The 16,370-nt window shown below is 37.4% G+C and overlaps 1 protein-coding gene across 5 annotated transcripts in view; it reads left to right on the top strand.

Moving 5' to 3' along the window:
• LOC117328698 (sodium bicarbonate transporter-like protein 11) overlaps positions 1 to 15,959 on the top strand; it is a 103,821-nt gene extending 87,862 nt beyond the window's left edge. For all 5 annotated transcript variants that reach the window (XM_033886187.1, XM_033886188.1, XM_033886190.1 and 2 more), the window contains 9 exons: positions 2,011 to 2,143; positions 2,600 to 2,673; positions 3,095 to 3,308; positions 4,360 to 4,466; positions 5,040 to 5,214; positions 6,396 to 6,569; positions 8,974 to 9,166; positions 9,613 to 9,782; positions 11,668 to 15,959. In XM_033886187.1, coding sequence (XP_033742078.1) covers positions 2,011 to 2,143; positions 2,600 to 2,673; positions 3,095 to 3,308; positions 4,360 to 4,466; positions 5,040 to 5,214; positions 6,396 to 6,569; positions 8,974 to 9,166; positions 9,613 to 9,782; positions 11,668 to 11,728 — 1,301 coding nt within the window. In that variant the 3' untranslated portion in view covers positions 11,729 to 15,959. The remainder of the gene's footprint in view (positions 1 to 2,010; positions 2,144 to 2,599; positions 2,674 to 3,094; positions 3,309 to 4,359; positions 4,467 to 5,039; positions 5,215 to 6,395; positions 6,570 to 8,973; positions 9,167 to 9,612; positions 9,783 to 11,667) is intronic.
• Positions 15,960 to 16,370: the final 411 nt, after the last annotated feature.

Genomic DNA, 16,370 nt, shown 5'->3' with positions numbered 1-16,370 from the left:
CCTATTAGCCACAGCTCCCCTGGCTCTCTACACAAAGAGTTAGTATATTGTATTGTCCTATTGACCACAGCTCCCCTGGCTCTCTACACAAAGAGTTAGTATATTTTATTGTCCTATTGGCCACAGCTCCCCTGGCTCTCTACACAAAGAGTTAGTGTATTTTATTGTCCTATTGGCCACAGCTCCCCTGGCTCTCTACACAAAGAGTTAGTATATTTTATTGTCCTATAGGCCACAGCTCCCCTGGCTCTCTACACAAAGAGTTAGTATATTTTATTTTTCTAAGCAGTTGTACCACCAGTCAACTAATAAGTCAAAAAGATAACAAACAACCAGTAATATACCACTGAAAGTATGAACAATGTAAAACAAACATGTTTACATAATATGTCACATCACACTACATGTTTACATTAAGATACATGTAACACTCATGTTCCAATGAAGGAGGGAAGTAAATCCATACCTGGCCAACTTGAATCAAGATAGCTGGGCTAATCTCTTAAAGTCAAAGGATGACAGAATGTCACACAAATCAAACATAATTTAAGTTACTCCAATAATTGCTCAGTTACTTCAATGATTGTTCAGTCATTGCAATAATTGTTCATTACTCCAATGATTGTTCAGTCAGTCCTCCAATGATTGTTCAGTCACTTCAATGATTGTTCAGTCAGTCCTCCAATGATTGTTCAGTCACTCCAATGATTGTTCAGTCACTGCAATGATTGTTCAGTCATTCCAATGCTTGTTCAGTCACTCCAATGATTGTTCAGTCATTCCAATGATTGTTCAGTCACTCCAATGATTGTTCAGTCATTCCAATGCTTGTTCAGTCACTGCAATGATTGTTCAGTCACTGCAATGATTGTTCAGTCACTCCAATGATTGTTCAGTCACTCCAATGATTGTTCAGTCACTGCAATGATTGTTCAGTCATTCCAATGCTTGTTCAGTTACTCCAATGGTTGTTCAGTCACTCCAATGATTGTTCAGTCACTGCAATGATTGTTCAGTCACTCCAATGATTGTTCATTAACTCCAATGATTGTTCAGTCACTGCAATGATTGTTCAGTCACTGCAATGATTGTTCAGTCACTGCAATGATTGTTCAGTAATTCCCAATGATTGTTCAGTAATGCCCAATGATTGTTCAGTAATGCCCAATGATTGTTCAGTCACTGCAATGATTGTTCAGTCACTGCAATGATTGTTCAGTCACTGCAATGATTGTTCAGTCACTCCAATGATTGTTCAGTCACTCCAATGATTGTTCAGTCACTGCAATGATTGTTCAGTAACTCCAATGATTGTTCAGTCATACCAATGATTGTTCAGTCACTGCAATGATTGTTCAGTCACTGCAATGATTGTTCAGTAATTCCCAATGATTGTTCAGTAATGCCCAATGATTGTTCAGTCACTGCAATGATTGTTCAGTCACTGCAATGATTGTTCAGTCACTGCAATGATTGTTCAGTCACTCCAATGATTGTTCAGTCACTCCAATGATTGTTCAGTCACTCCAATGATTGTTCAGTCACTCCAATGATTGTTCAGTCACTCCAATGATTGTTCAGTCACTGCAATGATTGTTCAGTCACTGCAATGATTGTTCAGTCACTCTCATTGATTGTTCAGTCACTGTTCAGTCACTGCAATGATTGTTCAGTCATCGTTCAGTCACTGTTCAGTCACTCCAATGATTATTCAGACCATATCTCTTGCACAAGTTTACCTAATTGTATACAGGCATTATATTGTCAAATCAGAATGTTTCATACAAGAAGTTCAGCTTGAAATGTCAGAGTGATAAATATCTTGACATCCAACTCCAATGATACTGTCTTCTGGTAACAGCATATGGCCCCTTTTTACTGATGAAGGTGTTGATACGAGATTAGACAAAGACAGTATTGCTACATACATATGTACATTGTAGTCCTATGTGTTTATATATGTTTTTAATAACTATATATTACATAGTTTACATTTTTTGTCACTTACAGTCATCCACAGTATCTGTAAAGAGTTCAGTCTAGATTTCCGGGCCATGTACGCCTGTGTTGGTCTTTGGAACAGCTTCTTCCTCTTCCTGTATGCTGCATTTGATCTCAGTGTCCTCATGCAGTGGTCATCCAGGTAAGAGTATGTCCCTCAACCTGCAGGTACATATGTATGGCCCTCAACCAGGTAATTAAAAGTGTCCCTCAACCTTCAGGTAAGTGTCCCACAGCTAGCTAGCTAGGTAATGGGCTAATCATAGGGAGATTAGGGAATTAAATTATGGACAAATTAACATGGCTACTACCATTGACCACCGTATTCAAGGTATATATTAAATTCAGAAAAAATTACAAGGAAAAAAACAAAAACAAAAAATAGAAGAAAGGTTTAATAAAGTCTGGCAAGCAGGTCTTATCCACCCTCAGAAATTTTGATTAATAATATTACACTCTTGTTTTTACTGAAACTCTTCTTGACTGTACTGTACTCAAACATGTTATATACAGTGGATTTGTATTATCACTGTTATGATCAATGTATTTTTTACAGGCCAGAGGTAGCCTAATTATAAATTTGTCTTATGTTTCACAGGTCATCGGAGGAAATCTTTGCCCTGTTCATTGCTATAGCTTTCTGTGTGGATGCCTTTAAAAATACAGCAAAAAGTAAGTCATCATGTGTTTGTTGTGGTTCATGTGATCGTTGTCAGATACCGTGTCTGTTATACTAGTAAACCCTTAGCAGGACTGTACATTCTAGTTTTCATGGTTTAATTAAGCTATTAAAGTTCGAAAAACATACTTTTTGCCAAAATTGTAAATTCAACTATAAATCTCTTCTCAATTTATACTGCCAATATTATAGCTAGATTTCTGTGATTTTGTTCTTTCCTTGAGAATACGTAATATCCTGATTTACATGTATTCCATATCAAATATTTGCCCTGAAATTGGTTGGTGTTTTCAAATGGATATCTACATGTTATCTTATATGATACCTACATTGTAGGTAGTATTAAATCCTATAAATGTAATGTTTGAACACTTTGATACAGACAGATGATACAGATGACGTGTTGTATTTCAGATTTCGAGGATCATTACAACATTCCAAGGTGTGGTAGTGTATCCAGCCCTGGGTTGGTTGCCGTCAGTAATGTGACAGCAAATGTGTCTACCAACATATCCGAGACAGTGGTACAGTCCTCTAATGGTTGTGAGCGAGATGTCAGCCTGCTGTACCTTCTCCTCTTACTAGGGACTCTCTGGGTTGGAGTGATGCTCTACAACTTTACTAAGACGTATGTACATATATTCATCGAGTACAAAGACGACAGGAAATTCAAATCTCTATCTTCAGATCACCAACACGTCGTGTATATGATACATTGTGCTAAATATTTGATATATAACATAGTAACACAATTGACGAAGGAACACAACTTTATGACTCGTGCCCTGACTTGGCCTCGAACTCACGATCTACGGCACCCAATCTTCTAGCCAGAAATACCCGCAGCTTATACTGCTGTGCCACATCGTGAGTTCAAGGCCCGGTCATGGCACTCGTCATAAAGTTGTCTTCCTTCGTCAATTGTATTACTGTATGTTATATATATAATATACATGTATATAGATATAGCCTAATGGATAAACTCTATTGTATCACCATAGTATGTAAAACCTGATATGTAATTCTCCCTGTACAACTCTCTACTCGCGCCAGTAGTAATTGTCTTCCTGGTATATACTGTACCTTGAGCAGGATGTTTTCTTATTGAACTGTTTCTCTATCTCTATATAATACAGGTATCTTAAAGTAAAATAAAGGCTTACCTAAAGTCTGATATTTATACACGATAATGTTTTACTGTTTCCTGATGCTGTGTGAATTATTATCTATTATACAGGCCTTAACTAAAGTCTGATATTTATACACTTTACGATAATGTTTTACTGTTTATCTGTTATACACGCCTTACCTAAAGTCTGTTATTTATACACTTTACGATAATGTTTTACTGTTTATCTGTTATACACGCCTTACCTAATGTCTGATATTTATACACTTTACAATAATGTTTCACTTTACGATAATGTTTTACTGTTTCCTGATGCTGTGTGAATTATTATCTATTATACACGCCTTACCTAAAGTCTGATATTTATACACTTTACAATAATGTTTCACTTTACGATAATGTTTTACTGTTTCCTGATGCTGTGTGAATTATTATCTGTTATGCACGCCTTAACTAAAGTCTGTTATTTATACACTTTACGATAATGTTTCACTTTACGATAATTTTTTACTGTTTCCTGATGCTGTGTGAATTATTATCTGTTATACAGGCCTTACCTAAACGCAGGCAAGAGAGAATTGCTGGCTGATTACGCTCTACCCGTATCTGTGGTCGTCATGAGTCTTATTGGTGCTTTGGCTTTTAAGGACGTCGACCGTAAGATTTTATAAACTTATTGTATGTTTGTATCGATGCATTATCTTCCTAGCCATGCCTCATGGTAATTTACAGTACCGTGAATCGGGATATAATGGTGTCAGGAAATTTTGGTGTTATATAATTTTTTCTCTGATACAAGTTGGTTTTATATTAATTGGTGTGTCTAAATTTGGAGTTTCCATCAAATCTGTGTCAAATGTTTTGCATATTCCAATGTCTATGTTGCAGCCAATTTCTGCCTTTTGAGCAAGTGATGAAATATTAAATTTTATTTTGCCATGGGCATTGAAGTTTTATCATTATCCTCCTTGCATTCCATCTTCAACTCTTTCAATTAAAGATAATCATACCTTTATTGAAGAATGACAAAACCATGCATTCTAAGCAAACACGCTGATAAAAAGTACTCTAAATACCTGATTATTGAGCCAGAAAATGGTGTGTTCAGAATATTCCTCATTTTAATATAACAAAATAATATTACACGAGCCAAAATATCCTAATTTACGGTCAATTAATCTTGATTCTTTTAAAAGTTTTTGGTGAATAGCAAATAATCATCTGTTTCAGTTGGTAAAAGTTTTGATGGACTGGGCAACGGATTCTCCATCTTCAGTCTTGTCCCTTTCCATACGCTCTCCTGGGGCGCTGTGCTGGGTGCCATGGGGCTTGGCTTCTGTTTGTCCCTCCTTTTTTTCATGGACCAAAATATATCGGCCGCATTGGTGAATGCTCCACAGAACAAGTAAGTCAATACTGGTGAACACCCCCACAGAACAGTTAGTAGACACTGGTGAACACCCCACAGAACAAGTCAGTAGACACTGGTGAATACCCCACAGAACAAGTCTGTAGACACTGGTGAACACCCCACAGAACAAGTCTGTAGACACCGGTGAACACCCCACAGAACAAGTCAGTAGATACTGGTGAACACCCCACAGAACAAGTCAGTAGACACTGGTGAACACCCCACAGAACATGTCAGTAGACACTGGTGAACACCCCCACAGTACAAGTCTGTAGACACTGGTGAACACCCCACAAAACAAGTCAGTAGACACTGGTGAACACCCCACAGAACATGTCAGTAGACACTGGTGAACACCCCCACAGTACAAGTCTGTAGACACTGGTGAACACCCCACAAAACAAGTCAGTAGACACTGGTGAACACCCCACAGAACATGTCAGTAGACACTGGTGAACACTCCACACAGAACAAGTCAGTAGATACTGGTGAACACTCCACACAGAACAAGTCAGTAGACACTGGTGAACACTCCACACAGAACAAGTCAGTAGACACTGGTGAACACCCCACAGAACAAGTCAGTAGACACTGGTGAACACTCCACACAGAACAAGTCAGTAGATACTGGTGAACACTCCACACAGAACAAGTCAGTAGACACTGGTGAACACTCCACACAGAACAAGTCAGTAGACACTGGTGAACACCCCACAGAACAAGTCAGTAGACACTGGTGAACACCCCACAGAACAAGTCAGTAGACACTGGTGAACACCCCACAGAACAAGTCAGTAGACACTGGTGAACACCCCACAGAACAAGTCAGTAGACACTGGTGAACACCCCACAGAACAAGTTAGTATAAACTGCTGAGCGCCCTATTGAAGAGTTTAGTAGATAGCCTAAAAAGGTATATGCTAAATATTACTGAAGAGCATTTTATTGGCAATGATATAAAAATGAAAAAGTTGGTAAAATTTCAAATGGTCTCAATCTTGTGCATTTTCAAGTGTTATGGAAGGTGAAGTCTTCTGAAACTTTGACTCCATTTACAGCCACTTGATGACTGAAATATAAGACTTAATTTACAGATGTTTGATGTTTGCTTAACTCCCGATCTACTTCTAGAAACTCCTGTACATATAATATATTGTGTGCCTGCTGTGTTACAGGATGAAGAAGGGTACAGCCTATCACTGGGATCTAGTCGTGGTAGGACTCATCAATCTGTTACACAGCCTCGTGGCGTTTCCCTGGGTACACGCTGCCCTCCCACACTCCCCTCTACATGTCCGCGCTCTGGCTGATGTAGAGGAACGTGTCGACCAGGGACATATATACCAGATGTAAGTACACTTATTGGCTTTTGTCGACCAGGGACATATATACCAGATGTAAGTACACTTATCGGCTTTTGTCGACCAGGGACATATATACCAGATGTAAGTACACTTATTGGCTTTTGTCGACCAGGGACATATATACCAGATGTAAGTACACTTATTGGCTTTTGTCGACCAGGGACATATATACCAGATGTAAGTACACTTATTGGCTTTTGTCGACCAGGGACATATATACCAGATGTAAGTACACTTATTGGCTTCTGTCGACCAGGGACATATATACCAGATGTAAGTAAACTTATTGGCTTCTGTCGACCAGGGACATATATACCAGATGTAAGTACACTTATTGGCTTCTGTCAACCAGGGACATATATACCAGATGTAAGTACACTTATTGGCTTCTGTCGACCAGGGACATATATACCAGATGTAAGTACACTTATTGGCTTTTGTCGACCAGGGACATATATACCAGATGTAAGTACACTTATTGGCTTCTGTCGACCAGGGACATATATACCAGATGTAAGTACACTTATTGGCTTCTGTCGACCAGGGACATATATACCAGATGTAAGTACACTTATTGGCTTCTGTCGACCAGGGACATATATACCAGATGTAAGTACACTTATTGGCTTTTGTCGACCAGGGACATATATACCAGATGTAAGTACACTTATTGGCTTTTGTCGACCAGGGACATATATACCAGATGTAAGTACACTTATTGGCTTTTGTCGACCAGGGACATATATACCAGATGTAAGTAAACTTATTGGCTTTTGTCGACCAGGGACATATATACCAGATGTAAGTACACTTATTGGCTTTTGTCGACCAGGGACATATATACCAGATGTAAGTACACTTATTGGCTTTTGTCGACCAGGGACATATATACCAGATGTAAGTACACTTATTGGCTTGTTTCGACCAGGGACATATACCAGATGTAAGTACACTTTGGGCTTTTGTCGACCAGGGACATATACCAGATGTAAGTACACTTATTGGCTTTTGTCGACCAGGGACATATATACCAGATGTAAGTACACTTATTGGCTTCTGTCGACCAGGGACATATATACCAGATGTAAGTAAACTTATTGGCTTTTGTCGACCAGGGACATATATACCAGATGTAAGTACACTTATTGGCTTTTGTCGACCAGGGACATATATACCAGATGTAAGTACACTTTGGGCTTTTGTCGACCAGGGACATATATACCAGATGTAAGTACACTTATTGGCTTCTGTCGACCAGGGACATATATACCAGATGTAAGTACACTTATTGGCTTTTGTCGACCAGGGACATATATACCAGATGTAAGTACACTTTTGGCTTTTGTTATCTTATTGACAAAATTAGAAATAACGTTACCATGCAGTTTTTTTTTTAACTTTTTCTAATATATATATATATTTTTTTTTTTCCTTTACTGAATTTTACTTTTTATTTTTGCAATGAGATTTGTTTTTTTATTCCGTACAAGTATTTCAGACTACCAGTATGTATACAGGAAAATTACATCACAATCTGTTATTTCAAATATATAGACATAACCACCCAGCTGGTGTTGTGTAAAATGTTCATACCCATTAAATATTCCCCCATCACTCTTATAAAATGTGAACCCTCCCTAATACTTACTTAGTGTATGCCTATTTACAAAATATACAGCGTAATAAAATCATCTAATCTCTGTTACATACCTGGTTCCCATGGGTCAGCCCAGGTAATACACAAGGTGTTACACCTTTGGGGTTCGGTCCAGAAGTTAGTTGTCTCTACAATGTGCATGTAGTAGAAGGTGACCAGCACATTACTGGTTCACAGCCTTAGTGATTCCTTCTTATTCTAGATTTGATCTTGCCAACTATATATATTTATAGTCAGTGTTCTGTCAGTGTATAAGTATGGTAGGCATGTAGAAAATTCAGGGTTATTACAGTTATATGTGTGGTCTACTGGCCTATGTAGACAATTCAGGGTTAATCTACCTATATACTTGTGTCAGTATTAATATATTACTGAAAAATATGTTATTGCCTATATATCCAATCCATAAAACACTTTGTTTTCCTCCTTGTGATAAAAGCAGATATGATCATACCTCGAAAGAGTTTGACATTCAGGGGCCAAGTTTAAAATCAGAGTTAGAATATTTATTGGTTGTTTCCATTGCTCTTGTGATTTAATTTTAAAACAGATTTTGATCAAATTTTACATACTAATTAAGTATGAGAATAATTAAGTATGAGAATAATTAACTGTGAGAATAATTAACTGTGAGAATAATTAACTATGAGAATAATTAACTATGAGAATACCTCTGGGAGTTTTTTTCAGGATGATGTCGTATGTAAACACTTTACTGATCTCCTTTTGTAGAATAGTCAAGGTGCGAGAGACCAGGCTGACGGCCATTTTGTCCCATATCCTCATCGGCCTGTCACTGCTTATCCTGGATGTACTTGCCTATATCCCCACTCCTGTTCTGTACGGCCTCTTCCTCTATGTGGGAGTTACCTCCCTCGACGGGAACCAGATGTTTGAGAGGATCATGCTACTGTTTACAGAACAAGTAATTACTTGTCTTTATTTTATTTGTAATTTATACATTAAATTGTATCCCTCCTATATTGGAAATTTCCTTTGTATCCATTGGAAACCATTTCTGAAGAGTCCCTCTAACTCCAGTCACTCACGCTTCCCAGTGGGAAAACTTGTAATGAATGAAGTTAATGACTAAGGAGTAAGTTACCAGCATATATGTCATAACACATGCTGGATTAGAATTTGTAAAAACCATATCTATATGAGTATGTTTTGAATAAAGGCCAATGAGACATAGGCTTCCTTTAACTCAATTGAGGGAACCATATGTAGTGTCAATTGAGGGAACCATATGTAGTGTACATCTGCCTCAGCTTGTACAAGGGAGAGGAAATTAAAGGGTAAATGTTAACTACAAATATATAATCGAGACAATTGAAGAATTGACAGTTTGAAATATGATTTCTGCTTCAGTCGGCTTACCCCCCGAACCATTACATCCGCCGTGTCCCACAGAGGAAGATGCACTTGTTCACCATGCTTCAGCTTCTCCAGCTCATTGTCCTCTGTGGATTTGGCTTTGCACCATATCCTTACCTCAAGATGTTTTTCCCTGTTCTCATCTTCCTCCTCATTCCTCTTCGGTAAGTCTTCATTCTTCATAGTAAATCTCTCTACATTGTAATTTGATGAAAGAAATCTTTTTATTTTTAGCTCACCTGGTCCAAAGGACCAAGGTGAGCTTATGCCATACCGTAGCGTCTGTCGTCCGTCCGTCCGTCAACGATTGACTTCTTCTTCATAACCACAGATCAGAATTCGACCAAATTTGGTCAGAAGCATCCCTATGGGGTGGGGACTCAAAATTGTAGAAATGGTGGGGCTGACCCCCCAGGGGTCTGAGGGGCGGGGCCAAAAGGGGTCAATAAAGCTATATTGATATAAACGACTTCTCCTCTGAAACCGAGCAAAGGATATTGCTCCTATTTGCCTGGTAGCATCACTATGGGGTGGGGATTCAAAATTGTACAAATGGTGGGGCTGGCCCCCCAGGGACCTGAGGGGCGGGGCCAAATGTGGTCTATTGGGCTTGATGATAAAAACGACTTCTTCTCTGAAACAGAGCAATGGATATCACTCATATTTGTCTGGTAGCATCGCTAACGGGGTGGAAATTCAAAATTGTACAAATGATGGGGCTGACCCCCCAGGGGCTTGAGGGGCGGGGACAAATGTGGTAAATTGGGCTATTTTGATATAAGCGACTTCTTCTCTGAAACCCAGCAATGGATATCGCTCATATTTGTCTGGTAGCATCGCTACCGGGGTGGGGATTGAAAATTGTACAAATGATGGGGCTGACCCCCCAGGGGCCTAAGGGCTGGGGCCAAATGTGTTCTATTGGCCTATATTGATATAAACGAATTCTCTGAAACCGAGCAATGGATATCGCACATATTTGCCTGGTAGCAACCCCCTAGGGATTCAAAATTGTACAAATGACAGGGCTGACCCGGGAGAGCTAAGAGGTGGGGCCAAAAGGGGTCATTTTGGCAGATTTGATATAAACAACTTTTTCTCTGAAACTAAGCAATTGATATCTTTAATATGTGACTGGTAGGATTCCCTTGGGTTAAGGATTCAAAATTGTACAAATGATGGGGCAGACCCCCTGGATGCTGAGGGGCGGGGCCAAAAGGGGTCAATTTGGTTAAATTGATGTAAACAACTTCTTCTCTGAAACTAAGCAATGGATATCACTCACATTTGTATGGTAGCATGGTCATGGGGTGGGGATTCAAAATTGTACAAATTTTGGGGTTGACCCCCCAGGGGGCCAAAGGGGGTCAATTTGGCTAAATTGATATGAACAACTTCTTCTCTGAAACAGCTCATATTTGACTGGTAGCATACTTTTGGGTAGGGATTCAAAATTTTATAAAGGAAGGAACTGACCCCCCGGGGTCAAAAGGGGTCAATTGGTTTAAACAACTTCTTTTCTGAAACTAAGCAATGGATATCACTCACATTTGTGTGGTAGTATCCCTATGGGGTTGCACCAAAAGTCAATTTCATTTCATGGATTAATGCATTTTTTGGCATAAAAACCTCACATACCCATATAAAATGCCTATGCTATATTGACTATATTGAATTAGCAATACCAGTGACAAATATGTTTAATCATCATTCTTGTTTCATATCTCATGAAATCCAGGTGAGCGATACAGGCCCTCTGGGCCTCTTGTTTAAATTTCAAAAGAAAGATTCGAGAGAAGCATATGTAGTGCACATAGCTGGTAGTTAGGGAGAAGATATTAAAGGGAAGATTTAAACCACAAATATAAACATTGGAGTGAGGGAGAGAGGAGCTTTCAAACATCCTGATTCGTGTCACTATAGTTATGTCCTATAGACAGTAGACTACTTTAGATAAGCTACATAGAAGTCTGTTTGTAACATGGATATTAATATTTGGTGATACATAAGTTACTAGATACACAGCATTCTTCTGATTTCCTTTTCCAGACATAAAGTAATTCCTCACATCATTGAAGATAGATACATGAAGGCTATGGATAGCCACTAAGTCTACAGCAATGCAATCAAGGTCAAACAAAATGAGGCTGGAATGGGGCATTACAGCTAGAGGAGTACTGTGGCATTTTGTAGAGTGAACGGAGCAGCACGGACAGGGGTTGTGTATGTGGTAGAGTGAACGGAGCAGCACGGACACGGGTTGTGTATGTGGTATTGTGTTCTGTAGACAGTGACAACGGAGCAGCACCGACATGGGTTGTGTATGTGGTATTGTGTTCTGTAGACAGTGACGTACAGGACATATGTTAGGTGTGTTTTGTAAAGAGGTGAAAATAATTTTAGTTTCACAAAACACTGAAAAGGTTTAACCTGCTGAGATTAAAGACCTGTTCTCTAGTTTTAATGACATATTGGCAAATATTTGTGTATATAAATGTTTTCTGTATGACCCTTCTGTATATATATATATACATTTATACGTCTTATATACCATGATGTTGGTTGATGTGTTTTAGGATCAGACTAGTATCGTAGTTACAATGATGTTGGTTAATATGTTTAGGACTGGTATCATACTAACTTATCTGGTTGTATATCATGATAATTTTAAAGTCAAAATGTTTGTTACATTGTTGTAAAATAAGTCAATTTGCAGCAGCCATGTGTATGATAAGGTGCTACAATGTATTTTACATCTGTTATATTGGTGTCAAGGTGTGTGGAGGTGTGTGGAGGTGTGTGTTTTATACAAATACCATTTACTGGACATCCCTTATCCTGCATGATGACTATTAAATTTATAGGTAGTTATGATAATTGACGAATGTTACTCCTGCATGTGTCACCTGCTAAGTAATACAATACACATTGTGTACCTATACATTAATGTAACAATGTTTCGTAGAGGTTTTAACTTCTCTGAAGCTGTATTTGCTTGTCTCTCTGTTTGTATGAATAATATGTCTCTATGTTTTTTTAAAACCCTGCTGTTATACTTAAAATGTCTGTACTCTAGAATTGATCAAACAACTTAAGTTTTATTCATGAACATGTGTTTTTAGTTTTCATCCAGTTATTTTTGTGCAAGTTATGCACTTTTTAAAAATCCTCAGCCAAATAATGATCTGTCAATTATAAGATTATCTGATGTGTGTTTAGAACAAATACTCATAAATATTTAAACCAAATTCTAGGAAATTATTTTTTTAGGTTACTTAGGACATCGTTCAATGTATATTTGTATCCGAGCTGATTATAAATACATCTGCTATATATATCGGGCTTGTAGTTGACAGGGTCGAGTTGGTGTTGACGCTGTACTTCAATTGTATTCTAGGGCTGAACACACTAGTCTGATCTAGATTCTCAGTGTAGATATTATACTGTGGTATATACATGTATTACAGTGACTGTGATAAGAATATGTATAAAAAGTACACAAACTTCCTGTTGATGTTGTCTAAACAGAATAAAAGTTTATTTCTAAATAGTTCTACAAGAATTTTTACAGGACAGCAGGTGTCATCTGGTGACAAGTTGGGTTTTACAAAAGTGAATGCTCCGTAATATATATCTGAGAACGTGTCAATAGATATAATGCTGATATCAATCAAAGTCTAGATTTGGTTTAAGTGATGCAGTTTTATGTAGCAGTAGTTGTTTAATGATCAGATCACAACAACTTGCTGTACTAGACTTAAACAATTATGTTATGTTATTACGGTTGGAGGACACATCGATTTCTGATGAATACTCTATAGCAACAAGTCTTACATGTACATGTGTTATTGGGCAATACTCTGTTGTGATGTATCCACGAGTCAAATAATATGTACTTGTGTATCTTGACAATACTCTATTGTAATGTATCGACGAGTCATAGATGTACTTGTGTATCTTGGCAATACTCTATTATGATACATTCCTTTCATGGATTAGAGAAGCTTCTGTAAACATTTGAGTCATGTTTGCTAAAAAAATTATTTTTTTTTATGTTTGCTTAAAACTTTGTGGCAAATTTGCATTAAATGTCTGCCACAAGTTTGCAACGATCTTAGACTATGTTTGTCAATTAGTTTACTGGCAGCCTTCATGGCAACAGTCTGGCAAGCAGTTTGTCAGCAACTTTACCACAAATAGTTGTTGGGAATTGAGTTACGTTTTGTAAGCACAACAGTTTTCTGGTAGGAGTTTAATGCTTTGTTGATATTTTGACAACCAGTGTCCATATTAGTTTAGTATGTAATGTTTCTACAAAATTAATGTGACAATAATTTGTACAAAGTACAGAGTTTATGTCAAAAATGACATTTCTACAATGTTGCTACTAGCAGTAAACCTTACACAAACACCTATCAGTTTCTGGCTTACAGGTTTGTTTGTAGCAAACTTGCTAAAACCTTTTCATTTCTGTAAGGATTGGAGTGAGGCTGAACACAAAATCTACCAGGTGTTATCTCACACTCTCACAATATTTAGATATACTGCTTTTATCTCACACTCTCACAATATTTAGATATACTGCTTTTCACCAGAAATGGAAACTCTCACAATATTAAGATATACTGCTTTTCACCAGAAATGGTTACTTGACAATTGAACTTTTATTGAAATCCGAGACTTTGATACTGTAGATATCTGTAGATATAAGTATTTGTTGCTGTTGTTTTGTGTAAGATTTTATTTTATTGGTGTTTGAACTTGATCAACTAGATTTAATTTGATTTTATATATTTAGAAATGTGTATTGATGTTTTCTCCAGAAACGCATGTTCTGATTTGCAATTGTTTGTCATTGGTGATTTGTCATATTCAGGAAAACTTACTACATAGAACATTTGATTATGGCGCCCCAAGTCAAACATCTGATTATAATACTGTGGTTTAATTAGGATAAGACGTTTATCACAATCAAGGATACTGATAATTTATAATATGGTTATGAAAGTTTTTAATTTGATAATACTAAGAGCTTTAAAGTTGATCACTATTTTAAACCACTCTCTGCAGTCTGTTTTATTACCTATTATATATGTCCGTTTATAACTGTTCCATGTGCTTTCACTACTATGTGTAGCCCTTTGATCCCGTTTCTAGTCTGATTCGTGTTTATGCTTGGTCCAAGTGATATCTTTATGGGGTCTGGTTTCTGTCCCTCATGATGCTTGTCATACTGCCTACAAACAACCTCAGAAGAAATAGTCATTGTTATCACCAAGTAAAAGTTGGTGACGTACACTAATTATATACCATTCTTGTATTCCTTACTGGCACTTTTTATTTTGTTTAAACTGTCCGCCATGACAGCCATCGTGAAAAATGCATTTTAAACTTTTTCTCCAGATCCACTTGTACTATTGAGCAGGAAATTGGTGAGAATGTTAAGAAAAGTGAGCCAACAAAGTGTTGTTATTTGTTAGGCCCGGTAAAAACATGGCGTCCATTTTGTAATATAATTCGTCAATCATGGTTTTTCAGAACAAAACATATTTCAAACTTCTTAAGTTCCACAAGTGGGATTCAGCTCTTATTTGTCTGAAATTATCCTGACCAAGTGTTGTTATTTTTCGTTTCGGTCCAAAATCAAAGATGGACGCCATTGCCAACAGTGCCACTATACTTGCTACTGAGTATGTATGCTACAATAGTACAAGTGTCTTTAGAGTCATATGACCGTTAAGGCCCAATGGGCCTCTTGTTTTACATAAGTCTGCTTTAGAAATCTTTAAAACTGCACTTATTGTAACATTTTATCACCCTGTTCAGACTAATCATTAATCAGAATCTTTATTGTTTTGTACAACGCTTCAGCATATACGGTAATCTGTGCTAAATGTTCACATTGCTTATTTCTGCAGCGCTATTTAAATTTTTCGTGGAAAATAGTTTAAGTTGGGCCTGTAGCTATGGAACATATCACCAACAGTTTGTATATACTAATATATTAAGTTTAAGAAGACATATCATATATATTCAGATTATGTTTGATATTCAGTCCAAACTAAACAAAGTACAACAGAAACAACTTTTATTGTTAAACATATAAAAATATTAATACATGTCCTCGGCATACAACACATTTTTGTACTGTTACCCTACAATTAGAATGTGTGTTGTTATAGATGTAAATAAACATGTAATCTAATGAGGTACACTTGTACATTTTGTATATATACGATTGTTGATATACATGTTATGTTATAGACAGAAGAGCTGTCTTGCTTATTATGATTCTAGATAAAAAAAAAAAAAACACTTTTTCCTGATTTTGGCAATAACTGTGTGCATTTATTTTTGTTTACAAAGATTTAGAATTTCAGAGGAGCCATAAGAATCAATGTTATACTTTTTTAGCCCACCATCATCAGATGGTGGGCTGTTCAAATCGCCCTGCGTCCGTGGTCCGTCCGTCCGTCCGTCCGTCCGTCCGTCCCTCCGTCCGTAAACAATTTTTGTTATCGCTATTTCTCAGAAAGTACTGAAGGGATCTTTCTCAAATTTCATATGTAGGTTCCCCTTGGTGCCTAGTTATGCATATTGCGTTTTGAGACCAATCGGAAAACAAAATGGCCGACAGGCAGCCATCTTGGATTTTGACAATTGAAGTTTGTTATCACTATTTCTGAGAAAGTACTGAAGGGATCTTTCTCAAATTTCATATGTAGGTTTCCCTTGGTGCTTAATTATGCATA

The sequence above is a fragment of the Pecten maximus genome, chromosome 6, assembly GCF_902652985.1.
Source record: "Pecten maximus chromosome 6, xPecMax1.1, whole genome shotgun sequence".
NCBI lineage: Eukaryota > Metazoa > Mollusca > Bivalvia > Pectinida > Pectinidae > Pecten > Pecten maximus.
Note: the sequence above shows the minus strand (reverse complement) of the source record. Positions and strands in the feature narration are given on the sequence as shown.